Here is a 26467-nt window from a genome sequence, read left to right as displayed (position 1 = left end):
GAAAGAAGAGGGTTTTTTTCTGCAGAAACTGCCCTTGATTTCTTTCATGTCTGCAAGAAATGGGCCTTGTGGTTGGTGTGACCAGGATAAGGGGTTTGGGGACACTGTGGCAGGCCAGTGTCTTGGTGCCACTCTCAGTGTGGGATGGCAGCAGGCACGAAGATGTCACAGCCTGGAAAGCCCAATCCTGAGCTTGAATTAAAGGACAAAATGAACAGCTTGGCTGATGGAGATCTCCTGTCACCAGAGGGATCACAGGTGATGGCAGCTCCTTCCTGGGCAGCGGTGTGAGAAAGCTGAAGGAGATAACAGAGAGAGACCTTGTGTTTGCAGAGAAGAAGCCCAGGAACCCTGCGGGGTCTGGGAGCTCCATCCCAGCCTTCCCGGTGGTGGAACATGGAGGTGTTTATTGCTGCATTAAATCCTGGATTCGTGTGCTAATGAAGCGCCTTGCTCTGAGCACCCCTGAGTTGTGAGGGTGGAACAGGAGAATGGGTGAAAAGCCACACAAAATCTGGTCTAGGGAAGCTGCCGAAATTCACTCCATAATGCGGGTTCCTGAAGCAGGGGCTACACTGGGCATTTAAAGGGCTTTATGGAGAGGAGGGATTGCCAAGCAGCCGGTGGGGAGAGCCGGGTGTCCCGGTGCCGCCGGACAGGGAGAAGGGGCGGTGATGTCCCCATCCCTGCCGCCTCTTGGCTCGCAGCCCCGGCCGGGCTGCAGGGCTGCAGGGGTTAACCCTGCGGCTCCCGCACCACCTCCCGCCCGCCCTCCTCCTCCCTCCCGCCGCCGAGGAATTTCCTAAAACACCCCCCAAAAAAAGTGGGAATATAACAATAATAAAAAAATGTATAAATTACCCACCCTGCGGATCCCCCTCCCTTCGATCTCCGCCTTTAATACCAACAAACAACTCCTCGACTCTCCCTAAAGGAGGCGCCTTTGATCGGAGCGAGACGAGCCCCGCCGGGCACCGGCACCGGCACCCCCGGGCACCGGCACGGCACGGCACGGCACGGCAGCACCCCCGGCACCGGCACCGCCGGGCACCGACAGCCCTGACACCGGCACCGGAGCGCTGCCGACACCGACAGCCCAGGGCGACGGCACCCGGCACCGGCACCTCCGGGCACCGACAGCCCTGACACCGGCACCGCCGGCACCGGCACCGATAGCCCCAGGCACCGCCAGGCACCCACAGCCCCGGACACCGGCACCGCCGGCCACCGACAGCCCTGACACAGGCACCGGCACCTCCGGGCACCGACAGCCCCGGCTCCGGCAGCCCCGGGCACCGCACGGTGCTCCGAGGCGCCCGACCCCGGAATCGAGACCGCGGCACCGCCGGGCACCGGCAGCGGGAGCGAAGCCCTCAGCGCAGACCCCGAGACATCCCCGGGACACCGGGCAGCGCGCCGCCGGCACCGGGAGCGAAGCCCCAGGGCACCAGCACGGGCTGCGATGCTTCCCGGGGCGGGTCCCCTCGCCTTCCTCCTCCGGTGCCTCCTGCTCCTCTTCGCCTCCGAGAGCCGAGCCCGGGCTCGTAAGTCTCACCCGCTCTTGTCCCGGCTGCGCTCTTCCCTCCGTGCCTCAGTTTCCCCGGCGCCGGGGTCCCCGGGAGTTTGCGGGGTGCTTGGCGGGCGCGGCTGCGGGCACGGGGAGGTTTCTGACCACGGCAGGGGCCGGGTCCCCGCGGCGGGGATGTCCCGGGAAATGCCGGGTGTGCTGTCCTGCAATGCTGGGGACACTCGTGGCTGTGTCCCCCCGGCCCGCTGCTGTCCCGCCGGCTCTGCGGGGCTGCAGAGCACGGGGCTCTGCTCTGCGAGGGGGCTGGGGGCTCCGGGGGCTGGCAGGGGCGGGAGGAAGGCCCGGGACCCCCCTGCATGGGCTAGAAATGCCACAGAGCAGGAGGCTGACTTACAGATCCCACCCTGCGCCAGTGCAGCTCCCCTCCGAGGGGCGACGGCACAGGGACAACGCCTCCCCCGCCCCAGACAGAGCCGGGGGCTTTCCTCCGTGTCCATCCCTTGTCCCTCTCCGTGTCTGTCCCTTGTCCCTCTCCGTGTCTGTCCCTTGTCCATCTCCGTGTCCATCCCTTATCCATCTCCGTGTCCGTCCCTTGTCCATCTCCATGTCCATCCCTCGTCCATCTCCGTGTCCGTCCCTTGTCCCTCTCCGTGTCCATCCCTTGTCCCTCTCCGTGTCCGTCCCTTGTCCCTCTCCGTGTCCATCCCTTGTCCCTCTCCGTGTCCGTCCCTTGTCCCTCTCCGTGTCCATCCCTTGTCCATCTCCGTGTCCGTCCCTTGTCCATCTCTGTGTCCGTCCCTTGTCCCTCTCCGTGTCCATCCCTTGTCCCTCTCCGTGTCCATCCCTTGTCCATCTCCGTGTCCATCCCTTGTCCCTCTCCGTGTCCGTCCCTTGTCCATCTCCGTGTCTGTCCCTTGTCCCTCTCCATGTCCGTCCCTTGTCCATCTCCGTGTCCATCCCTCGGTCTCTCCCACTTTGGCTCCCAGCGGGCTGGCTGAGGCAGAGGAGGGCTGGCATAAGGAAGGGAGGTTTGGCACTGCCACGGAAAGGCTTGAAGGACTTGGCCAGAGCTGCTCAGGAGCTTGGAGGGCGCTGGATGCGTTAATTGGGGCCGGGAGGTGGGCTTGGCTTGGGCAAGCACTGGGACCCTCCCAGTGCGTGCCGGGCAACACCGCGGAGCCACCAGAGCTGCGGGCAAACTGGAGCGGGACCTGTTGTGTCCCTGCATTCACTCTTCCCTTCAGCCTCCTGGAATCCCAGCGGAGCCTGCCGGTGGCTTTGTCAGGGTGATTTACAGCGTGCCTGCTGCCAGCAGTGCATTAGGGACTCGGTAACCATCCTGCTGGAGCGCGGGCCCAAAACACGAGCTCGGGATCATCATCCCGCCGGTGGGGCGTGCTGGGGGGAGAGGCGGGGCATGGATGGGGCTGTGCAGAGCCCTGGAGAGCAAACTCCGGGAGAATTCAGCTCCTTTCCCTCCCCTGGGCTCACGCAGAGCTGCCAAACGCAGCCCGCAGCATCTGGGTCCGGCTCCCGGCCTGCGCGGCAGGGCTGGGACGGGAGCGGCCGGGAGGAAGGTGGGACAGCTTGGGATGAGGAGTTTGCTCTTTGCAGGCTGCAACAGCCCGTAAGTTGGGCATTAACTGCGCTGGGGGCGGGCAGGAAGGGCTTGTCTGCTCCGGGGGAAGGTCGGGGGCTGTTGGCAGACTGGAATGCTGATGGAGAGCTGCTGGCTGTGGGATGGAAGCAGGGCTGGGGCAGGGCGCCCCACGGCCACTGCCCAGCTCTGGAACACTTCAGCTTTGCCACAGGGCTTGGCACGCCGTGTGGAGGGCTCGGCCAGCACCTGCCCCCAGGTTTGGGCAGGCTGGTTTGGGTGGCAGAGTCATCATCAAATTGTGGACTTCTGTCCATCCTCTACCTCTGCAGGCTCACGCTTGTCTCAGGGCTGGTGCTCAGGGAGAGTGAAGACAGGAATAAATTAGTTACGAGCAGGCTCATCAGCCAAGGGACCTACAGTGTCGTGGCTAAAAATAGGTGAGAAGCAGAAATGCTCAGGCTTGAAGGCAAGTCAGAAAAGAAGAATTTGCCCACAGAAACAGGCTATTTTAGGGGATTTGCACTCCAGCTGAAAAGAAATATCAGAGGCACAGGTTGCTGGGACCAATGTGCTGCACTCTGAGAAATTCAGGGGCAGTGGTTGAACGCAAGGATGTTTTGCTGGAGGCATTTAAACAGGAGCATCTTTGGAGAGCATGGGGCAGAGGTTCTCCCCAAGAGCTTGGAAGCTGCTGCTTCATTTCTTTTTAACATGGTTGCTGGAGAAAAGGGGGTTCCTGGGATCCCTCTGTCCTACAAGTTTGGATCCAGCAGGGATGAAGGGTGCTCCAGGATGGAAAGTGAGTGCTACCCATGGCAAGGGAGAGGCGAGGGCTGCACACCCTGACACAGGTAACAGAGGGAAGGAACAGGGGTTCCCTTGGGAAGGAGTGGGGGGAAGCAGGACCCCACTGCTTGGCTTCTCCACTCTGGAGGGCTCAGAGATGCTTCCTGAGGCTGCATTTTCAGAGCTACAGAGTTCTCCAGGCTCCCAAAGTGCCAAGAAGATATTTCCAGCCCAGAGCTGAGCGGGACAAGTGTGCAGGAGTTGATCTGGATGTGAGCAGAGTCTTTAGGATGCCACATGTCAAGGGCTCTGTGTGTTTTAGCCAGTCCCTTCTCAGCTAAGTTGCATTTTAAGCCCTTCATAAATACAAGGCTGTCACAGGAGCGCCTGGACTCTGTGTACCAGACAGTGCTCTTTGCACTTTATTTATGGCTGCTCTTGAAAACTGGTTTGCATGAGCTGCCTCCCTCATGCCCAGCACGGCGCTGGCTGGCAGGTGTGAGACCTCCAGGAAAGCTGTGGGAGCTGAGAGCCCAGAGACTGCTCCAAAGGTGCCATCTGGGGCTGCAGGACCACCCTTCCCCCCTCAGCCGCGGGATGGAACGGGAGAAGAGCAGTGAGGGAGATGAGCAAGGCCCCACAAGCTCTTGTTGAGCCATCAAACTGCTCAGAGCTCCCAGAGACAGAATCACAGAACCCCACGTGGCTTGGAAAGGACATTAAAGATTTAGGATAGGTATTGTGGAAGCTTGCCAGCTTCCAGGAATTTGAAACCTCACCAGAGGCTGTTCTGAAGCTCTGAGCAGCATCTTCACAAGGTGCTTCAGAGACACCAGCCCACGGTGACAAACTGAATGGCGTGGAGAAACCCCCCCTGGCTGCACCTCTCACACCACGAGGAGGGAATGGCTCCTTAGGATGCACCTCAACAGCTTCAGCCACCAACAAGGGGCCATCCCACAGCTTCCTGACCTGCTCTGGGTCCAGGGAGATGTAAACCCACATCACTTTTCTGAGCGTGCTGCTGCCGAAGGTGCCGTAAGTGAGATCACCTTGCTGATCAGCACGGGAGACATCCACTGCCACAAATGGCTTTTCATTCCATCCAAGTGATGATGGATGATGTTCAAAGTTTGACCTCTGAAGGTGAAATTATTAGCCTGGCATGGGAAAAAATGGTCCAGAGCCTCTAGCTTTTAAGCCTCATCCATCCATCCATCCATCCATCCATCCATCCATCCATCCATCCATCCATCCCCATCTTGCTCTTGCCCAAGCACGCTGGCGCCACTTGCCAGAAACACAGCACTGCTGAGGTGCCAACAAGTGTCTGCTGCTGCCCAGCACCGCCAGTCAGCTTTAATTTTACCAGCAGGCCCTTTGCAGACATGAATCAGGCTGCTTTCGAGGGCTGGACCCAAACCAGGGCTCCACTTGTGATTAAATGTTTGAAGGAAGCAGCCAACTGGCATGGGAGCCGGGAGCTGAGCGTCACACCAAGGCAACTCGATTTCTTCACCCTCAGCATAATTCATGGGGATGCTGCAAGCAGGGAGAGATGAAGTCATTCTCTCACCCTTTTGCACAACTGTGATTTTTTGTTTTGTTTATGTTTTGTCATTTTGGGGGTTTTTTGTTTGGTTTTTTTTTTAGTTTAGTGGAGGTTTTTTCCTCCCCACTCTGGGTTTCCTCGTATTCAAGCCACGTGCTCACCAGTTCTGTGTGGTTTGCTGTGACCTGTGTGGCCAGGAGCAGGCAGCTGCTGACTCTCAAGGGCTATGGGGACAGTGTGAAGGCCTTTTCAGGGAAAAGGAAGGAAAACACCTCTGCCAGTCCCTCTGGTAACCCCCAAAGCCACTGCAAACCCCCACATCTGCTGTGCCTGGGCCAGGCGCTCTGGACAGCTCTGGTCACCACTTGTGAAGGTGCAGCTTGGGGAACCAAGTGCATAAAGACACCCAAGAGAGGCTCAGACCTGCTGGCTTGAGTTGGAAGAGACCTATGAAGACCTTTGTGGACGCACAGGGCTGCCTTTTGTGCTGGCCAAAGGGTCTGGCTGTGGAAGGGCATCACCTGAGGAGGAACTGCAGCCCACCCCAGCAAATTTGGGTGAATTTTTTCTGGTTGATTGGAGAAATCCATTAAGCAGGTGGCATCTCCAACTTTGGCAAGGTGGAACAGCACCAGCTGGGCCCACTGCTGTGTCCCAGGGGATGGAGTGGAGCGTGGGATGGCTCTGGGGGTGGTGAACACCACTGAGATAATTCTGGGCACCCTCTGCTATTCATTAAGGAGCCCTCCCAAGAGCCTGGCAGGGTCAGCACCCGCTGGCTCACCTGGGTCCGTGGTGGGCATCGTGCCTTGGAAAACAGCCCTTCCCCTCTCCTGCCTCCCCAGGGTGCTGCAAGGTTTTAAAAGACCCATAAATGCTCCAGGAGCTGTAAATGTCTCCACTGCCTCCGAGCAATCGCCCAAACTACCTCGAATTCCCTCAATGACATAACCTTTAAAATCCCCTCCAGCTGTCAGCGGGGCTGGGAGCACGTAAAGCAGAGAGTCACCCTCAGACAGGGGTGTGCTCACAAAGGCCTTGGGTCTGGGGTGACCCTCTGCCTGCCCCGGGCTCGGCACACGCCAGGGGACAGTGGCAGCAGCACCCTGGCTGCTGTAGGATCCAGGTTCCTGCAGGGTTTGGGGCTCTCTGCAGTCACCAGGGCTGCATCAAGCCAGGGGAAGCCAAAGGGCTGGGACCCGGTGGGATGGCACAAACAACAGTCCTGCTTGTCCAGGGATCCTCAAGAGATGAGCTGAAACTCTGAGGGGGAGAAAAAGGTTTTTCCCCAGAATGTGTTTTCACCCATAATTTTTTTTTGTTTGGTTTTTCCCCCTCTCTTTCTTCTTTTTCTTTTTTTTTCTTTGGGTAACAGTGAAAATGTCCCCTAAATTCAGAGTCTTCCCTCTCTGTCATCACTCCCAACCATCCTGATCTCAATGGGGGAAACTCCATCCTGAAACATCCATCACCTCTCCATCTTCCAGTGAGCATTTCTGTTTCAGAGTGAAAACTCTATTTTCTGCCTCAAACCACCCATTCTGTCCCTTTCTTGCAAAGGGAATCCAGTTTGCTCAGAGGCGTTGCCACTTGGGTCAGCGGGGCCCCAGTGTAAAAAATGCATGCAAAAAGAAGTAAAACTGGGGGGGGACAAAATCTGAGTTTGGTGGGTGGGATGTGGGAACAAGGAGAAGGCTGTCCTTGCTCTCTCACAGAGAGCTCTCCCAGGAACCAGCCCCTTTTCTCACCTGGCTTCTCCTGGTTGACTTGCAGGGCCGGAGGCGTTCTGCGACTTCAACGGCAAGAAGTACAGCCCGGGGGAGAGCTGGCACCCGTACCTGGAGCCGCAGGGGCTGATGTACTGCATCCGCTGCAGCTGCTCCGAGGCACGTCCGGGCTGGCTGGGCTGCCAGGGACCTGCTCCTGCCGCGAATGACAACGATAATGCTGTTAATGCTAATGCTAATGCTGCTGCTCATAATGCTGCCGCTAATGCTGCTGCTAATCCTGCTAAAGCTGCTGCTCATGCTGCTGCTGCTGCTAGTACTACTACTACTAGTAATAATAATAATAATGTTGCTGCTAATGCTGCTAATGCTGCTAATTCTGCTGCTAATGCTGCTGCTAATGCTAATACTAATGTTAATGCTAATGATGCTAATTCTGCTGTTGCTGCGCGGGGGCTTCGCTCAGCAGCTTTGAAGCAGATGGGTCTCTCTGCCTCATCTGAGCAGAGGAGCTATATCACTGTCTGCCTCCCATGCAGGCAGATAACGATGGGACAAGGGAAGGGGTCTAAACCAGAAGAGAGGAGATTTAGATTAATATGTTCACAAGAAATCCTTCCCTGTGAGGGTGGGCTGGCCCTGGCACAGGGTGCCCAGAGAAGCTGTGGCTGCCCCTGGATCCCTGGCAGTGTTCGAGGCCAGAACACTGGGACAGTGAAGAGAAGGCTGGGAGAGTGAAGAGAAGGCTGGGATAGTGAAGAGAACACTGGGACAGTGAAGAGAACACTGGGACAGTGAAGAGAAGGCTGGGATAGTGAAGAGAACACTGGGATAGTGAAGAGAACATTGGGACAGTGAAGAGAACATTGGGACAGTGAAGAGAACATTGGGACAGTGAAGAGAACACTGGGATAGTGAAGAGAACACTGGGATAGTGAAGAGAAGGCTGGGATAGTGAAGAGAACATTGGGATATGCCCCTGGATCCCTGGCAGTGTTCGAGGCCAGAACACTGGGACAGTGAAGAGAAGGCTGGGAGAGTGAAGAGAAGGCCGGGATAGTGAAGAGAAGGCTGGGATAGTGAAGAGAAGGCTGGGAGAGTGAAGAGAAGGCTGGGATAGTGAAGAGAACACTGGGATAGTGAAGAGAACACTGGGACAGTGAAGAGAAGGCTGGGAGAGTGAAGAGAACACTGGGATAGTGAAGAGAACACTGGGATAGTGAAGAGAACACTGGGATAGTGAAGAGAACACTGGGATAGTGAGGAGAACACTGGGATAGTGAGGAGAACACTGGGATAGTGAAGAGAAGGCTGGGACAGTGAAGAGAACCCTGGGATAGTGAAGAGAAGGCTGGGATTGTGAAGAGAACACTGGGACAGTGAAGAGAACATTGGGAGAGTGAAGAGAACACTGGGATAGTGAGGAGAACACTGGGATAGTGAAGAGAAGGCTGGGACAGTGAAGAGAACCCTGGGATAGTGAAGAGAACACTGGGATTGTGAAGAGAACACTGGGACAGTGAAGAGAACACTGGGGTAGTGGAAGGTGTCCCTGGCCATAGCAGGAGGTGGAACAAGACCTTAAAGGTTCCTTCACAGCTGAATCACTCTGTGATTCCAGGTTCTGCCCCTGTAGCCCTGCTGGCTGTGGCTGGAGGTGGCTGAGGGCTGCTCTGGGGTGACAGATGGGTGGCCTTTGCTGATGAGAGGCAGGCTGGGCTGGAGCCAGGGCTGGAGCCATCCCTGGTGAGCTGCAGCCTGCACGGTCTGTTGTGATGGCGTGTTCCTCCTCCGGCAGGGCTGATCCTGAGCTGAGTGTTCCCTCTCTCTCCGCAGAACACCAACATCCGCTGCTCCCGGATCCAGTGCCCGGCCCTGCCGTGCGCCAGCCCCGTCACCGAGCCCCAGCAGTGCTGCCCGCGGTGTCCCGGTGGGTGCGCGCTCCTCGGGGCCGCGGTGGCCGGGGTGCCTCCACTGCTGCCACCCGCGGCAGGGCAGCCCTGCTGGGCCTGGCCCCGCTCGCCGAGCCCCGGCTGCTTTTTCCCTCCAAAAATCTCATTTTGATGGAAAAGGGCTCTCTGCCAGACCACCTTCTCCCCCGCCATGCCAAGAGCTTTGTAGGGGCAAAATGTCAGTTCACACTTCTGGGGCAAAACAGAAGCTGGCAATTTGTTCTGATCATTTGCCAGCTAAGTGTCTTGGATTAAAAAAAAAAAAAATAGAAAAAAAATTTTAGGAAAAAAAATTATAGTTTTTTAACGACTTCCTTCTATGCACTGGAAACTATCTCAAGTTTTAGCCCCAAAACTTTTCCTACCTTACCACTACTGATTGCCTCATTTTACCTCAATATGTTCATTTTCACCCCCACAGATTACCTCAAGATTTAGTCCCAAAACTTTCCCTACCGGAGTGCTGGCAGAGCTAGTCGGAAATCATCAGTGATTTGAGAAATTAGGAAAAAAAGATAGGGCAAAACCTCATTAATTTTCATTTTCTGCTAATTACCCATGAGACAAGCCTTTTTTACCTGCCTCCATCTGAATCTGGCGATCGTTACAGCCAGGGGAGGGAAAAACCCAAGAATTTCGTTAGGAAATCAGTGAGGTCAGGCTTCCAGGCTTTCCCTCTGTTTTTTCCCTGTGTGCTGAGCTCAGGGCAGTCAGGGCAGCCCCATCCTCCAAAAGCTTTTGGAGCCCTCATTGCTGAGAGCCACGCAGCTGCCGGCACTTCGGAGGGCCCTGGGGCGCGAAGGGTCCCTTGGGGTGGGCTGGTGGGCCACGGGGCTGGCTCTGACCCCCTCCTTTCTCTCCCCTTTTGCAGAGCCCCCTTCCCCGTCCGGGCTCCGAGCCCCCGCCAGGTCGTGCCGGTACAACGGGACCACGTTCCAGCAGGGAGAGATGTTCAGCGGCAGCGAGCTCTTCCCGGGCCGCCAGCCCAACCAGTGTGTGCAGTGCAGCTGCTCCGTAAGCACCGCGCCGGGCCGGGCCGGGCCGGGCCTCCCATCACTGCTCACAGCCGGGCAGGGCTGGACCAGCCCTCCCATCCCTGCCCACAGCCCGCAGGGCTGGACCAGCCCTCCCATCCCTGCCCACAGCCCGCAGGGCTGGACCAGCCCTCCCATCCCTGCCCACAGCCCGCAGGGCTGGACCAGCCCTCCCATCCCTGCCCACAGCCCGCAGGGCTGGACCAGCCCTCCCATCCCTGCCCACAGCCCGCAGGGCTGGACCAGCCCTCCCATCCCTGCCCACAGCCCGCAGGGCTGGACCAGCCCTCCCATCCCTGCCCACAGCCCGCAGGGCTGGACCAGCCCTCCCATCCCTGCCCACAGCCCGCAGGGCTGGACCAGCCCTCCCATCCCTGCCCACAGCCCGCAGGGCTGGACCAGCCCTCCCATCCCTGCCCACAGCCCGCAGGGCTGGACCAGCCCTCCCATCCCTGCCCACAGCCCGCAGGGCTGGACCAGCCCTCCCATCCCTGCCCACAGCCCGCAGGGCTGGACCAGCCCTCCCATCCCTGCCCACAGCCCGCAGGGCTGGACCAGCCCTCCCATCCCTGCCCACAGCCCGCAGGGCTGGACCAGCCCTCCCATCCCTGCCCACAGCCCGCAGGGCTGGACCAGCCCTCCCATCCCTGCCCACAGCCCGCAGGGCTGGACCAGCCCTCCCATCCCTGCCCACAGCCCGCAGGGCTGGACCAGCCCTCCCATCCCTGCCCACAGCCCGCAGGGCTGGACCAGCCCTCCCATCCCTGCCCACAGCCCGCAGGGCTGGACCAGCCCTCCCATCCCTGCCCACAGCCCGCAGGGCTGGACCAGCCCTCCCATCCCTGCCCACAGCCCGCAGGGCTGGACCAGCCCTCCCATCCCTGCCCACAGCCCGCAGGGCTGGACCAGCCCTCCCATCCCTGCCCACAGCCCGCAGGGCTGGACCAGCCCTCCCATCCCTGCCCACAGCCCGCAGGGCTGGACCAGCCCTCCCATCCCTGCCCACAGCCCGCAGGGCTGGACCAGCCCTCCCATCCCTGCCCACAGCCCGCAGGGCTGGACCAGCCCTCCCATCCCTGCCCACAGCCCGCAGGGCTGGACCAGCCCTCCCATCCCTGCCCACAGCCCGCAGGGCTGGACCAGCCCTCCCATCACTGCTCACAGCCCCGCAGGGCTGGACCAGCCCTCCTCACTGCTCGGCTACAGCCCCCTGCGCTCTCCTGCAGCAAAGGGGGGCAGGAGTCAGGCCAGGAGATAAAGAAGGGGCAAAAGAGCCCCAAAAGCACCTCCCTCTGTCATCACACATCAGGTGGTGCTGGACACCTGCCCAGCAGCTATCTGTGGTGCTGGAATAGCTGTTCTGAGCCTCTGCTCAGCTCAGAGCTGGGTGGCAAGAGGAATGACTGACGTGTGGGAATTATGCAGCCTTTGAGGAGGCTGGTTCCTCTGCCAGGGACCCCAGCTGGTGGTGGGAAGGAGCCCTCCAATCCAGCTGCAGGTGCCACTGTCCCCAGGAGCCCGCAGGCTCTCGTCCCTCCCGGCTGTCTCTCGGGCTCTGTGTATTTGCCAGGGTAATGCCTCGGATACAAAGGGGAAAATAAAGGGCTGGCTGTGGAGCCTTCACTGGGGGATCTCGCCGGGCTGTGTCTGATGTTGTCAGCTGCTACAACAGCTGCGTGAACAGCTGGGCTAACCCTCTCTGAAAACTGCCCCGAGACCAGAGCCTCTGGGATAAATCCTGCTTTTCAGGGCACTGGCTCTTCCCTGCCTGGGGCAGGTCACTGCTGGGCAGGAGCAGAAGGAAGGGACAGGCAGCTGTGCATTCCCTGCGTGCAGAGCAGGGTTTGGTACATGGGACCTGCCAGATCCTGTCACCCCCCAAACTGCCCTCATCCTCTTCATGGTCCTCACAGAGCAGTTTAGCTTCCTGATGGGAAAGAGGCAGCTGTGGTTTGGTTTCCTAAGGATATCCTTGGCTGACCTCTTGGTCTTGCTTGACTGGGAGCTTGTGGATACCTCAGAGAAAATTGCTGCATGGAGAAGGCGACCTTGCTGTCGAGGTCTGGCTGCTGAACATCTTCTTTACCCTTTGGCAAAGCAGCAAAAACTCATTCCTGCCACAAACTGGTGCAAGTCCACTGACTGAGGTGGCACTGGGATGCACAAGGCCAAGGCTGGCCTCGACCCGTGGTTTTCAGCTTGAATCACCTGCAGCAATGAGATTTTCCAAACGATCCACTTAGGTCTATCCCTGCACCTCTGTGTGCTTGGCTCTGGTGTTGTGGAATTAACCAAGGGAGAGGGAGGGCAGAGCTTCAGTGTGGACCTGAACCTGGGCTCAGAGTCATGCTTCCCACTTCCACCCGTCTCCTCCGGGTGCTTTTCCTGGCAGATGCCAGGGAAAATCCTCCTGGGGGCTGTTCTGCAGGGCTGAGAGGTGTGAGGCAGCTGTGAAAGGCCTGGCAGCTCTAATGGTGCCTGGGAGGGAGGCACTGCCTGCCCTTTTTGGGGAAGAGCAGTGTGCTGTCCACGGAGCAGCCGTGCCAGGACAGGACACAGCCCTGCAGGACGGACAGACAGTGCAGCAGGGACAGACTCCAGCTGCCAGCAGGTGCTGGATGACTGGTGGCATTGCAAGATGGACTACCAGGGGGCTTTTGGTCATGGACTCATAAAATCCTGGGACGGTTTGGGTCAGAAGGGACCTTTGTGGGGGACATACAGCTCTTTATAAGGGTGACAAAGTGTTTTTTCCCTCCTGCCCTCCAGGAAGGCCAGATTTACTGTGGCTTGGTGACCTGCCCTGAGCTGCTCTGCTCCTCTCCCTTCAGCGTGCCAGATTCCTGCTGCCAGGTCTGCAAAGGTAACGGGGCTGGGAATGAGGGCTGGGACACTCCACTGGCTGCCACCTGGCAACAGGAGCCATCTCAAGCCACTTTGCAGGATTTTGGAAGCCTGGGCTGTAAATCAGGCTGCTTGTTATCTCTTGGTTGCACCGGGAAGCACAAGCTGAGGGCTTGGGTTTTCCTTGGATAAAATTAATTGCATGTGCAAAGCTCCTGTCTCTCCAGGCTCACAGGCAGGCCAGCATGTGGGGGAGAGCTGCTTTCAGCCCCACAGCATCTTCCAGGACAATATTTTTCCCTTGCAGATGGTTCCTTGGAGAAGTCCACGGAAGAGGAGCCCCTGCAGTTAAACAGAGGTGTTGTACGTGACTTTTGCATTTTAAAACTCCGCCTCTTGCCTCTAGCACAGCTCCCTGAACAGCTCACAGAATGCCCCTGCACACTGAGATCATTCCCAGCAGCTCTAGGAGGACACCCAGATCCTTGCACAGCAGAACCATGGGCACCTGATTTGCAGGTGAACATGCCATGGAATAGATTCTAGCTGGGAATTCAGCCTAGGTGAGAGCTCAGGCCACGAGGGAAAGAGTCCTCTGCTCTCCCTGGGCAGCTCCTTGGAGACATGGCTTGGTGGTGGACTGGCAGAGTCAGATGAAGGCTTGCACTCAATGACCTTAGAGAATTCTCCCAACCTAAATGATTCCAGTTCCATGACTCTGTGGCATCTTTGGAAGAGCAAAAGACCTGAAGGAACTGGATATATGGGACACTCCTCCTGGTGGGCCAGTGTCTGGCAGATTAAGCAGCCCAAGGACATTGTCAGAACAGCCCCAGAGGTGACCAGCAGCCAGGCCTGACCCTTGCCCGTAGAGCCAGGTGCCCAAACCTCTCTTGGGAGGGTTTTTCCTTCAGGAGAAGGTGTCTCCTCTCCCCTTGGCATCCAGGTGTCCCACCAGGAGGGCAGTGCTGGGTGGCCACCACTCTGCCTTCCCCAGGCTGTTTGTATCAGCAGCCCCAGCAGGGAAAAAGTGACTCCTTGGCTCCGAGGGTTCCTTCATGGCCACATTTCGGAGCTGGGCTGCCCATGCCAGGTCTGTGGGATTAGGTCACTTAGCTCCTGGCTCTGCCCTTTTCCATACTGCTCCGCCACCTATAAAACCTCCAAAACAGGCACAAGGGGATCCTTTGTGCTGCGTGTCTTGTCCCAGCACTCTGCTCTTGGAAGCCTGGGATGTTCCTGGGATGTTCCTGGCGTCTCAGTCCTGCTGGCTGGCAGCCCCACTCTGACTGCCCTGGTGCCTGCCAGGTGAGAGGGCAGCACACGGCCCATCCTCACCTTTCTGATCCTCTCTGAGCCACACAGATGCCAGCCCTCATTTCCCCACCTGGGAAAGACCAGCCCATTTCCCTGTGTGTTTTAGGGATGCAGGACCTCACACGCTTCTCTGAGGGCATTGGGCTGAGCTTGGGCAGGGAAAGGCACTGCCCCAGTGAGGGTGACCCACCTGAGGAGGACACCAGAGTGGGACACTGGCACCAACTGCTCAGCCTCCCTTGGGTGGTGGCAGCAGCAAGATGGGGAAGGGGCTGGAGCCCCAGGAGGGGCTGAGGGAGATGGGAAGGGGCTCCGCCTGGACACAAGGAGGCTGAGGGGTCCCTTGTGGCTCTGCACAGCTCCTGACAGGAGGGGTTGGGCTGTGCTCCAGGGAACAGGGACAGGAGGAGAGGGAACGGCCTCAGGCTGGGCCAGGGCAGGCTCAGGGGGAATATTCGGGAAGTTTCTTTCCGTTGTCCAGCCCTGGCACAGCTGCCTGGCATCCCCATCCCCTGAGGGATTTAAAGCTGTGTGGATGTGGCACTTGGGGACATGGCTCAGTGGTGGCCTTGGCAGTGCTGTGGGAATGGTCGGGCTCCATGATCTCAGAGGAATTTTCCAGCCCTAATATTTCTGTGATTTATACGGCCTGTGGGCCATTGCTTTCCCCTGTGGTCTCTGCCCCTTCCACTCCTGAGGGAAGGTGTGCAGGACACTGCGTGGCTTTTTCCAGCATGCTTTGGAATGAGAACAACTCAACTGCCGGAGTCTGAATCCCCTCTTTTCTCTGGCTGCTCACAGAGACACTCACAGGACCAGTGCTTGGGAGAGGTGGTGGGGAGGAAGCCAACCGTGTCCACAGTTCTCAGTTCTTCCCTGGAGTTAATTCCCAGAAACTTCAAACCCAAGGGAACAGGTGGCACCACTGTGAAGATCGTCTTGAAAGAGAAGCACAAGAAAGGTAAGGGATGGAGGGGCCAGGCAGTGACTTAAAGTGGCTTCTCCAGAGCCTGGAATTCTTCAGGGAGTCTGATTCAGCGGCAGGTTTCCACCAGCAAGTCCTTTTCCCCACTCCTCCAGAGCCAGCCTCAAGCAGATGTCTCAGTCCTCATGCCCACAGTCTCCTGACTGCACCAACCTACCACTCTCCAAAATGGCTTGGAAGAAGACTGGTCCTTGGAATGTTTTGGAGATCTGGGATTTGGGAAGGAGGGAGCTCAGCTGGAAGACTCCACATGGACCTTCCAGGACAGTGGCACAGAAAGACAGGATATTTCTCCTTGTGCAAGGGCTGGTCTGACCCAGAGCTGCCCCAGGTGTTCCTCCTGGAGGATAAAGTAGGAAAGTGAGATGAGGAGCAAGTCCCTTGATCCAAAGTGGGGAACAGCAGCTCCTTTCTCCTCTTGGCCACTCTCCCACCATTGTGCCTTTGGAAGGGCTCTTTCCAGGCCTTGGAGATGAAGGCCTGGAGGAAATTCTGGGGCCTCCAGAAATTTCCGTGGAGGAGTCAGCAGGTGGCACTCTTCACTGTGCTTCATTCCTGCCACAGCCTCGCAGGGACCCTGCCCTTCCCGAGGCTGGGAGCCAGGTGAGCTCCGGCTCACTGCCCCTGTCCCACCAGGGCGGGCACACCCAGCAGAGCCATCTCCTGCTCCCTCTGTCCCATGGCACCTGCTGGGGGGCACCTGCTGGGTCCCTGGGGCACCTGCTGGTCCCATCCCGCTTTCCGTGGTGTCCCGCTGCTGCCAGAGGGCCTGGCTCCTCCACACAGCAGCACCAGCCATGTCCCAGCTGCTGGAAGGCCGTGCCGCCACTGAGCCTTGGGCTGACCAAGTTGAGGATTTATTTCCACAGGCAGCTCTCTTCTGTCTCTCCTGCAGCTTGTGTGTACAATGGGAAGACCTACTCCCACGGGGAAGTGTGGCACCCCGTTTTCCGGCTCTACGGCCTCCTGCCCTGCATCCTCTGCACCTGCAGGGACGGCGTCCAGGACTGCCAGAAGGTCACCTGCCCCAAGGAGTACCCGTGTGAATATCCAGAGAAAGTAGATGGGAAGTGCTGTAAAGTATGTCCAGGTAGGTAGATCCTGCCTGCTCCTGCAGCTGCCTCCCAGTTCCTTCCCCAACCTTGGTTTAAAGCCTCAGGCTGACGGACCTGTAGGGATTCAGGTTGCTGGTGGCTAGAATTCACACCAGACAGGTTCAGCAGGGTTGGAAGGGTTGGCTAGTCTTGGAGGACTTTGCCAAGGTAAGGAAGATCCCCAAGACCCCCACAAGGTTCCATCTGTTGGGAGGATGAGGTCTGGAGAAACACACTTGAGGCAGATCCCTCCCGGGTGGAAGGCGCTTTCAGGGGAGAGCACACACAGCCTGTTCTCCAAACCCCCAGGTGGCACAAAAACCAGAGGGTTCAATTGTGCCAGCTGAGGTGCAGGTGTGAAGGGAGGAGCGAGGACACTTCCCAGGAGAGGGGCTGTCTGTGGTGCTCAGGGTCTGTGGGAATTGGAACCCCCCATCTCTGGAAGGGGAGGTAGAACACACAGGTTTTAGGGTGCTCCAGGTAGAACTGGGCTGGGGCTGGGACATGGAAAGGGTCTGGAGCCCCAGGAGGGACTGAAGGAGCTGGGAAGGGGCTCAGCCTGGAGAAAATGAGGCTCAGGGGGGACTTTGTGGCTCTGCACAACTCCTGACAAGAGGGGACAGCCAGGAGGGTCAGGCTGTGCTCCAGGGAACAGGGACAGGAGGAGAGGGAACGGCCTTAGGCTGGGCCCGGGGAGGTTTGGATTGAATGTTACAGAAAATTTCTTCCCCAAAAGATTGTCCAGCCCCGGCACAGCTGCCCAGGGCAGTGGTGACTCCCCATCCCCAGAGAGATCTGAAAGCTCTGTGACACCTGGGGACATGGGCCAGTGGTGCCTTGGCAGCGCTAAGGGAGCAGTTGGACTTGGTGATCTCAAAAGTCTTTTCTGAATTTAATGATTCTGCGATTCCATGGTGGAGAAGACCTCTTTTCCTTGTCTGTTCAGTGTGCTTTGGGTCTCTCAGCTCCCTAGTCTTTGGAAAGCTCTTTGCCTTAAGCCACAGACCTGGCAAAGATGTGGCAGGGTGTGACAGCTCCTCCTGTTCCCACTGGAGAACGTTTTGTGGGTGATAGCTCTCTGTACTGGAATTTATCAGGAGACCACCCACTGCTTGCACAGGAAGGCTAAAGGTACCTGAGTGTCTGGGAATTGGAACCCCCCATCTCTGGAAGGGGAGGTAGAACACACAGGTTTTAGGGTGCTCCAGGTAGAACTGGGCTGGGGCTGGGACATGGAAAGGGTCTGGAGCCCCAGGAGGGACTGAAGGAGCTGGGAAGGGGCTCAGCCTGGAGAAAATGAGGCTCAGGGGGGACTTTGTGGCTCTGCACAACTCCTGACAAGAGGGGACAGCCAGGAGGGTCAGGCTGTGCTCCAGGGAACAGGGACAGGAGGAGAGGGAACGGCCTTAGGCTGGGCCCGGGGAGGTTTGGATTGAATGTTACAGAAAATTTCTTCCCCAAAAGATTGTCCAGCCCCGGCACAGCTGCCCAGGGCAGTGGTGACTCCCCATCCCCAGAGAGATCTGAAAGCTCTGTGACACCTGGGGACATGGGCCAGTGGTGCCTTGGCAGCGCTAAGGGAGCAGTTGGACTTGGTGATCTCAAAAGTCTTTTCTGAATTTAATGATTCTGCGATTCCATGGTGGAGAAGACCTCTTTTCCTTGTCTGTTCAGTGTGCTTTGGGTCTCTCAGCTCCCTAGTCTTTGGAAAGCTCTTTGCCTTAAGCCACAGACCTGGCAAAGATGTGGCAGGGTGTGACAGCTCCTCCTGTTCCCACTGGAGAACGTTTTGTGGGTGATAGCTCTCTGTACTGGAATTTATCAGGAGACCACCCACTGCTTGCACAGGAAGGCTAAAGTGTCCTGAGCCTGGCTGGAGGGGCAGCAGTTCTGCATGATCCCCTCTGATCCGCATCTCCCAGGGGCTTCTGTGGAGTGGTCTCACCCAGGAGAGCAAGCAAAGGGCACTGACACGTTTTGGAATGGCTGCAAAGTCGTTTGAGCTGAGATTTTCAAGGTTTTCCAGCCCCTGAGTGGAGAGATTCTGGGATGGCCTCCTCAGGAGAGTGAAGGGCAGAAGCTCAGCTTGTTTTAATAAGGTTTTTGATATGTTTATGAGCAGGATTTATGATGTGGTGCCTGGTGGGAATGGGATGTGATGACTGAGCAGAACCCTTCCAGTCTTGCATTCCCACTCTAGTGGGTCTCTCTGGTTTAAATCCCACAACTTTCCCTGCTCGGGTCTCTTGTCTGCTGCTCAGGCTTCATTTTATTTCCAATTAAACACCCTGATGCAGCCAGAATGATTGTGTTCCTGCTTTCCAGTTCTCACAGACAGTGATCACACACACATTGCTCAGCCAAGTTACATCCTTGCCCTTTCCTTCACTGCGTGGGGGCTTTGCCCAGCTTCTTTTTCCAGGTGCTTTCTGTGACTGTCCTTGCCTTCCTCCTTTGTATCAGTAACTTAGGAACGCTGATGCTGATTCCCGACCCCGGGAATTGCTGCCATGTGTTGTGTGGATGGGGAACACTGCTGTGGGCAGAGCTGTGTTCCCCACACCTCTGTGTCCCTGCTCCTCCTCCCCGTGCGTGCGTGGGGGTGTGAAGCGGATGGGGAACACTGCTGTGGGCAGAGCTGTGTTCCCCACACCTCCGTGTCCCTGCTCCTCCTCCCCATGCGTGGGGGTGTGAAGTTCCTTGGTTGTTAAATTCCCGCTGAATTCCGGGGGTTCCTTTCCTGCTGTGAAGGTGGGGCTTTAATCGTGATCTCAAAGGGCTTTTCCAGCTTGAACAACTGCACACTTCTGGGAATGCCCTGGAGCAGGGGAGGTGAAGGCTCTGGGGCAGAGGTTTCCCTGGGCCAGGTGAGGGTGCTGGGCTGTGCCCACCCTCCTCTGCCTCACCATGAACTGCAGAGCTGAGCTCCTGTCCTCTGGCTGCTGAAAAGCCTCACTTCCATTTAAACTGGGATTTCCATTCCCTCTCAGAGAAGGAGAGCTCAGGACCACCCCAGAAAGCCTGGGGGAGAGCAGAATCAGGCCTAAAATAACTGTCTTACTAAAATAAACCCCAGGCATCTATTTATAGCCAAACTTTCTTTCGAGTAGTGTGAAAAGCTTCAGCATCCAAACTGACTGGGAGAACAAGGCTAAATTCAGCAGAGCTGGGCTCCTCTGCGTTCCAAGGACCACAACCAAAGGCAATAAATCTCCTTCCAAAACCACAGGGCATTCTTAATTACTCCAGATACATTAAAAAAAACAAAAAAAGAGGGGAAAATTAGCATCTCTTCTTTACCAAGAAAGCTGAAAAATTCACGTAGGACCCAGGGTGCATGTCCTTGTGGTGACACCCCTGTGGGGAGGGGGCTGGGGCTGGTGCTGAGCTCACCTGTGGGGCTGAGCTGCCCAGGCAGCCCAGGCTCCCCTGCTGTGGGATCATCCCTTTGCTCCCCTGGTGTTCCTCCCCAGCAGGAGCGAGATGGGGAGTGGGGAATCCAGCCCCTGCTTTGTGGCCACGGTGGCAGCAAGGTCACTGCAGGGAGTATGGGGGATCCGGATGGACAAAATCCCCCTTCCCCATCCCTGCTGGCAGAGGCTGCTGGGGTCAGGGGGAATGAAAAACATGAGGATGAGGAGGTCCACAGCTCCTTTATCAGCCTGTCCTTTGCTGCTGGTCCTGGAGCTGTGGCTCAGATCATGGGACTGTGCCCCGTGGCACCAAAGCCGTCGAGACGCCTTTTCCATGACCTGGCTGCGAGGATGGTCCTTCCTGCCCCTCTTTAATGAGCTCTGTCCCTGTTTTTGCTCAGAAAGCAGAGTCAAACCCACGGATGAAATGGCCACGCCCCGGTGTGGCAGTGGCAAGGGCCCCAGCCGTGTCCTGGTGTACACCTTTGTGCCGCCGCGCTCCGAGGCCTCCAAGGAGATCCTCAGGACCATGGCCATCGAGAAGGAGCTGGCAGAAGAGGTGGAAATCTACAACTGGAAGCTGATTAAAGGTGAGCACCATGGTGAAAGCAGCCAGCAGAGCAGGAGGTGTGTGTGGAAACCTGATGCTTTCCAAGCTTTGTTCAATTTTTCTGGCTTTTCTCGAGGCGCTCCACCCCTTGCGTGGTGAATCAAAACCTGCTGACAGCAGGCTGGCTTTTCTGACTCCCCCATTCCACACTCTTTCCCTGCATTCCATGCAGACCAGGGGCTGGAAACCACTTCTGGCCCCACTAACCTCACCATGAGCTGCAACACCCTCTGGAGGCACAGCACGTGGGCAACCAAGGGCTGGGGGCTGCTCCCCCAAACCTGCCTGCTCTCATGCCAAATGCACGTGGAAAACAAACAAAGGAATTGTTCTGGTGACTCCCTGGTTTTGCTTTTGCTCTTTTTTACACCCCAGTCCACCTACAGCTTGAAAGCTGCTGCAAAGGTGCACACAAGGGGGATGAATTGTGCCCAGCCCACTTTCCAGATGGGTGGGTTTGGATGCTCCTGTTGGTGTGTGCTCTGGAAGTCAGAGCACAGCAGACATGCTGTCAAATGGCTCCAATCTCTGGCTCTTTCCCCACACCTTCAGCTTTGCTCCTGTGGATGGGAGGAGTCTGGGGACACCTGGTCCAGTAGATATTTGTGCTGTGTCTCCCTGTGGCCCAGGGAAGCATCCCAGTGCCCCATTCCTGAGTTTCCACTGGGCACATTCTACCCACAGAACTTGAGTGCTTCACATTGGTTGTACCTCTTCTATGGATGCAGTGACCCTTGTTCTGTGTCTGCTGGACTCGTGCAGCCATCCTGCTCTCCTGCTATGTCCATGTTTCACCTCACTCCCTAGGGAGACCTCAGCCAGCTGCTGAGACTGGGCACGGCTGGGCAGCACCTGAGAGACCAGTCCCAGGGATGGAGCCCTGGCTGCCACCCCGTGTCCATCCTGGCCCTGCCATGCTCCCCCTGCCCGTGCTGCCCCTCCTCAGCGGGGCCTCCCTCACAATGGCACCTTGTGGCTGAGGACAGCTCCGGCCCCGCCGCTTCCTCCCCTGGCTCCTTGGCACGGGGCAGCACCCAAACCCTCTCGGCACCTTCCGAGGCCAACAGCTTCATGTCTGCATGGAGCTCCCCAGCCCTGCCAGCCAGGGACAGGGGAGGCTCTTGTCCCCGAGGCCAACGCGGCTCTTTTGCTTGGCAGAGCGGAGTGTTGTTGTTGGGAAAGAGCATGAGCTCACTCACATATGGATTCCACCTCTGCATGGGCCATCACTCTACCAACAGAGCAGCGTGTGTGGAGCAAAGAGCCTGCAAGTCACACCTGGACCTCGTCCCTCTGCCTTTGTACGGGCCCATGATACCTACGTGGCCTCATCTATTTCTGGGCCGGGATGGTTTCCTCCACGGAGCAGGAGCTGGGAGGAGAAACCAGCGTCCACTCCAGCCAAAAGTTTTACCCAGCTGGCTGGTGGCGCACAGCTGGCCTCCAGAAGAGTTGCAGCGTGGGCTTCCCCATCTTTTTAGGGCTCTCAACATCACCAGGAGTTTTGAAAATCTGATGTTTTTGATGTTTTTGACCTGTTGTCCTCTCGCTATGGGCTCTGTTAAGAAGTGCATGCCCATCTTTCTCACAAATCCCCTTTAAAGCACCGAGAACGGTGCCCCAGCAGCTCGCTCCGTCCCATCCCAAGCGCTGCCAGGAATGCTCCTGCCTGTTGGATGGGATGTGTGTGCCAGGAAACGGCGCTGCCCTGTGCCAGCTCCATCCATCCTGCCTCTCCACCGGTGGACTGTCCCTAACTTGTGCTGTCCTGGTTCCTGCTGGGGCACGGCCTGCCTTCCTCCCCAGCTCCTGGCATGTTGGGAATGACCCTCCCGGGGGGCCAAGGGTCTCAGCCAGCCCTCTGAGCTCTTGGGGAGCATTATCTAGGTTGGGTGATTAAAACATGTTTATCTCTTGTAGCTCTTGTTTAAAATATCCTCTTGGTTACTAATGTGCTGGAAAGTGCTTCATCAGCCCCGGGGACTGTAAGCACACCCTCCTGCTCCTTTCTAATTATAGCCCAGAAGAATTTATTGAACACTTGTGCCTTTCTTGCGTCAATAACAGTTTTACTATCTCCATCCAGTATCTTCTTTTGTTACTGGTAGGACTTCTTTACCCAACCCACTGAAAGGACTAAATAATAGTCCAAAAATCCATCTATTTCTCTCTCTGCCTTTGACTTCCTGTACTAATTTTCCACAGTTGATAACATCTCGTTTATATGGATTGTGAGGCAGTTCCCCTTCATTACATACCCTTTTTATGTGTAATTGCTGCTGGGAATCAGGGAAAGTCTCTTAACCAAATAAGGGGGACCACGTTGCCTCTCACATCTGCTGGCAGCAAGAGGCTGGATGTTCCGGGAGCCTGAGTGAGAGGTGGGAAGGGTATTCCAGGCATACCTGCCTGGTTTGTCATGCCTTGCAGGAGAACAGGAATATCATAGCCCCTAATCCCACAGGAAGGGCACTGTCATTGCTAAACACAGGTTCTGGTTTGCAGGGGTCAAACATCTGAGTCAGGCACCTCTGCTGAGGGGCCAACGCTGGCAGGGGCAGAAATATCAATCTCTGCTGAGGTCACTTGTGTTTTTTCCTGTCCTGGAGCAATTTCAGCACTGCTGACAAAGATAAAACTTTGGCTCCTGGCTGCTTCCAGGAAAGGAGATCATCTGAGCATCTGGGGTCTCTGCAGTGGGGGAACATAGGTGTTTGAGAGTGAGCAGAGGGGGCAGGGACCCCAGCGTCCTCTTGCTCTCACCTTTATTTCTTTTATGCTTTCAGGGGAGATTAGAACTCCTGCAGGGCAAGATGCTTTCTGGAGCAACAAAATCCTACTGCTTTCACCTGCTCCATGGTGAAACATCCTGATTTACCAAGCAGTGACTGCTTTCATAGAACCACAGAATCTTAGCAAGGTTTGGGTTGGAAGGGAGCTTCAATCCTGCCCTGTTCCACACCTCTGGACAGGACACCTTCCACTATCCCAGGCTGCTTCAACCTGGCCTTGAACACTTCCAGGGGTGGGGCAGCCACAGCTTCTCTGGGCTACCTGTGCCAGGGCCTCACAGGGAAGAATTTCCTCCTAATATCTAATTGATACCTAAATGAGATGTCTCCTGGCCTTGGCCAGGCCTGGATCCATTCCCAGCTCCCACCAGGCTCTGGCAGCAGGTCCTGCACCAAACCAGGACCCTGGGGCAGACAGTGACAGGAGGGGACAGAGAATCCAGCCCTGTGTGAGCCTTGAGTTGGGCACTGCAGAATCTGATGCCCTGTGTCCCCCTCTGCAGGAATATTCCATCTGATCCAGACCAAGAAGATCAGCAAACAAGAATTCAAGCAAGAAGCACAAAACTTCAGGCTGGTCACTAGGACAAACGAAGGTAGGGAGAGAAAAATCCCCTTTCCTGACTCCTCCAGCACTCCCTGCCCCAAACAACCTCCTGATTTCCTGCTCTGCTCTGGCCATTCCAAAAGGCTGTGCAAATCCCAGCACGGTGTGGGGAGCTGAACCGTGGGGACAGCACTTGTGCAAGTGCAGCTGGGCTGGGGCTGACCTGTCTTCACACCCTACGCAACACTCCTGGTTCACAGCCACGTTTTCACTTTATGGCATCGGAAAGGGCAGCCAGCTTTCTAAAAGTGGATGCACTCTTGTGAAATCCAGAGGTTTTGTCTCTCCAGAGCCCGTAAAACTGTTTGATTTTTATATCTAATCCATCTGGTGCTCCTGGGAGCACGGGGGGAGGAAAAAAAAAAATAGTGCCAGGGATTAGCAAAAAATGAAACTGTTGAAATATGTTTTAAAATCATTCTGGATGTTCCGGGATGTGCGTAAACATGACAAAGAGCAGGAATGCCTGTGCACGGGCTGGGAGTGCCTGTGTGGAGCAAAACTGCCTGGCTGCTCCCTGCTGGCTGCCTCCTGGCCCGGCTGGGCTGGAGTTTAGAGGGATAGGCTTGGCTCAGAGCCGTGCCCAGCAGCCAGGGTCACTCGGAGCAGCGCTGCTGCCCCGGGCACAGCAGCACTGCCTGGGTTTGGTTTCACCCCCAGTCCCTTTGAGACAGCATCTTTTGACCAAACAAACCCTGGGGGATTTTCCAGTCCCTGCTCCCGGGCTGGGTTTCACACCGTGGTGGAGTCTGGCACGTGCCTCCTTCTTCTTGCCTCAGTTTCCCCTGACAAATAACCCTGTTGTGAAACCGTCCTGCTGCCGTGGCTGCAAGTTCTAGGAAAGCTCTGACCCATGATTTCTTCACAGCAGAAGATTAATTCAGCTAGAAAATATTCCCTCCACCCCCGGGGTGATGACATTGGGGCTGCACAAGCCTTGCTGGGGTTGCACTGAGGGAAGAGAACACCTGGAGGGAAAGCACCTCCAGCCACCCCCTGCAAATCTGGGGATTCTTTTGGGGAGCAAGGAGAGGGACTGGGACACTTTGTCCTGGTTTGGGGAGGATTTCACAGCTCCACATTTGATTTGCTGGGAGTCTGCAGCTCTTTGGGGATTCAGAGGGATTCCTTCCCTCTTCTGCAGCAGGATTTTCCCCTACTGTAGGTTGGTGAATGAAGACCCAAGGCTGAGGCAGCAGCAGAAAAATGAATATAAATGGGAGGGAATTTGAGTGCTGGGGTTGCACTGAGGGAAGAGAACACCTGGAGGGAAAGCACCTCCAGCCACCCCCTGCAAATCTGGGGATTCTTTTGGGGAGCAAGGAGAGGGACTGGGACACTTTGTCCTGGTTTGGGGAGGGTTTCACAGCTCCACATTTGATTTGCTGGGAGTCTGCAGCTCTTTGGGGATTCAGAGGGATTCCTTCCCTCTTCTGCAGCAGGATTTTCCCCTACTGTAGGTTGGTGAATGAAGACCCAAGGCTGAGGCAGCAGCAGAAAAATGAATATAAATGGGGGGGGGGGTTTGAACAACCCACCCCTAAATGGGGCTGACAGAAGGGAGGGGAGAACCATACCTGTCCAATACCCATGAAACTGAAATTTTGGCTTTCTGGGGTTGAGACAGAAGCAGAATGCTTCCTCCCCGAGAGGCAGAAAGTCAGCCCAAATCCGACGCATGCTGGGCAGGACATGGACCTAACACCCTTTGAGGAGGTGGAGAGGGGGGTTTGTCCCTGTTTCAGCCTTTTCAGACAGTGCTAGTGTTCCACAAGAAGCGTTGTGAGTCTGCAGCTCTTTGGGGATTCAGAGGGATTCCTTCCCTCTTCTGCAGCAGGATTTTCCCCTACTGTAGGTTGGTGAATGAAGACCCAAGGCTGAGGCAGCAGCAGAAAAATGAATATAAATGGGGGGGGGGGTTTGAACAACCCCCCCCTAAATGGGGCTGACAGAAGGGAGGGGAGAACCATACCTGTCCAATGCCCATGAAACTGAAATTTTGGCTTTCTGGGGTTGAGACAGAAGCAGAATTCTTCCTCCCCTGAGAGGCAGAAAGTCAGCCCAAATCCGACGCATGCTGGGCAGGACATGGACCTAACACCCTTTGAGGAGGTGGAGAGGGGGGTTTGTCCCTGTTTCAGCCTGAGCCCCTTTTCAGACAGCGATAGTGTTTTCCACAAGTGCCATTGATGTGCCATTACTGCACTGGAGGGTGAGAGCCCCTCCGGGCCCCATTTGAATTGCAGGACTGCAGTACCTGTGGCTGGGATCACTGCTGAGCTGCTCTGGGATCACACGGCCTGCTCAAAGGCTGTTGCTGATGTGTGCCTGTCCCTGCTCATCCAGGTCACTGGAACATCTTCCGAGCGCAGACGTCGGAGCTGAGGATGACAGAAAGCCCAGAGAAGGAAACAAAGGCCTTGTAAAGCAAAGAACTTCTCTCTAGCTATTGATTAACCTACACACAGACACACATACACGTATATATGAACTCCAGAGCTGCATTATTAAATAGACTGGCACTGCAATACAGGTTACACTAGTGGAAATTCCAGCTACTCCAGAGAACGATCCCAACCCATCGGCATCGAAGCCACAGCCGGGCAGGTGCCTCTCTCCAGCAGGG

General features: G+C 56.7%; 1 protein-coding gene across 1 annotated transcript in view; it reads left to right on the top strand.

Moving 5' to 3' along the window:
• The window catches only part of CHRDL2 (chordin like 2), a 30503-nt gene extending 4236 nt beyond the window's left edge, over nt 1–26267 (top strand). The window contains exons 2-12 of the mRNA XM_041400143.1: nt 1287–1544; nt 7240–7352; nt 9030–9123; nt 10017–10159; nt 12949–13042; nt 13331–13386; nt 15142–15301; nt 16221–16415; nt 20234–20422; nt 23738–23830; nt 26188–26267. Of these exons, the coding sequence (XP_041256077.1) occupies nt 1287–1544; nt 7240–7352; nt 9030–9123; nt 10017–10159; nt 12949–13042; nt 13331–13386; nt 15142–15301; nt 16221–16415; nt 20234–20422; nt 23738–23830; nt 26188–26267 (1475 nt within the window). The remainder of the gene's footprint in view (nt 1–1286; nt 1545–7239; nt 7353–9029; nt 9124–10016; nt 10160–12948; nt 13043–13330; nt 13387–15141; nt 15302–16220; nt 16416–20233; nt 20423–23737; nt 23831–26187) is intronic.
• The last annotated feature ends 200 nt before the right edge of the window (nt 26268–26467 follow it).

This window comes from Onychostruthus taczanowskii, unplaced genomic scaffold, assembly GCF_017590055.1.
Source record: "Onychostruthus taczanowskii isolate IOZ18803 unplaced genomic scaffold, ASM1759005v1 scaffold172, whole genome shotgun sequence".
In the NCBI taxonomy this organism is placed as follows: domain Eukaryota; kingdom Metazoa; phylum Chordata; class Aves; order Passeriformes; family Passeridae; genus Onychostruthus; species Onychostruthus taczanowskii.
Note: the sequence above shows the minus strand (reverse complement) of the source record. Positions and strands in the feature narration are given on the sequence as shown.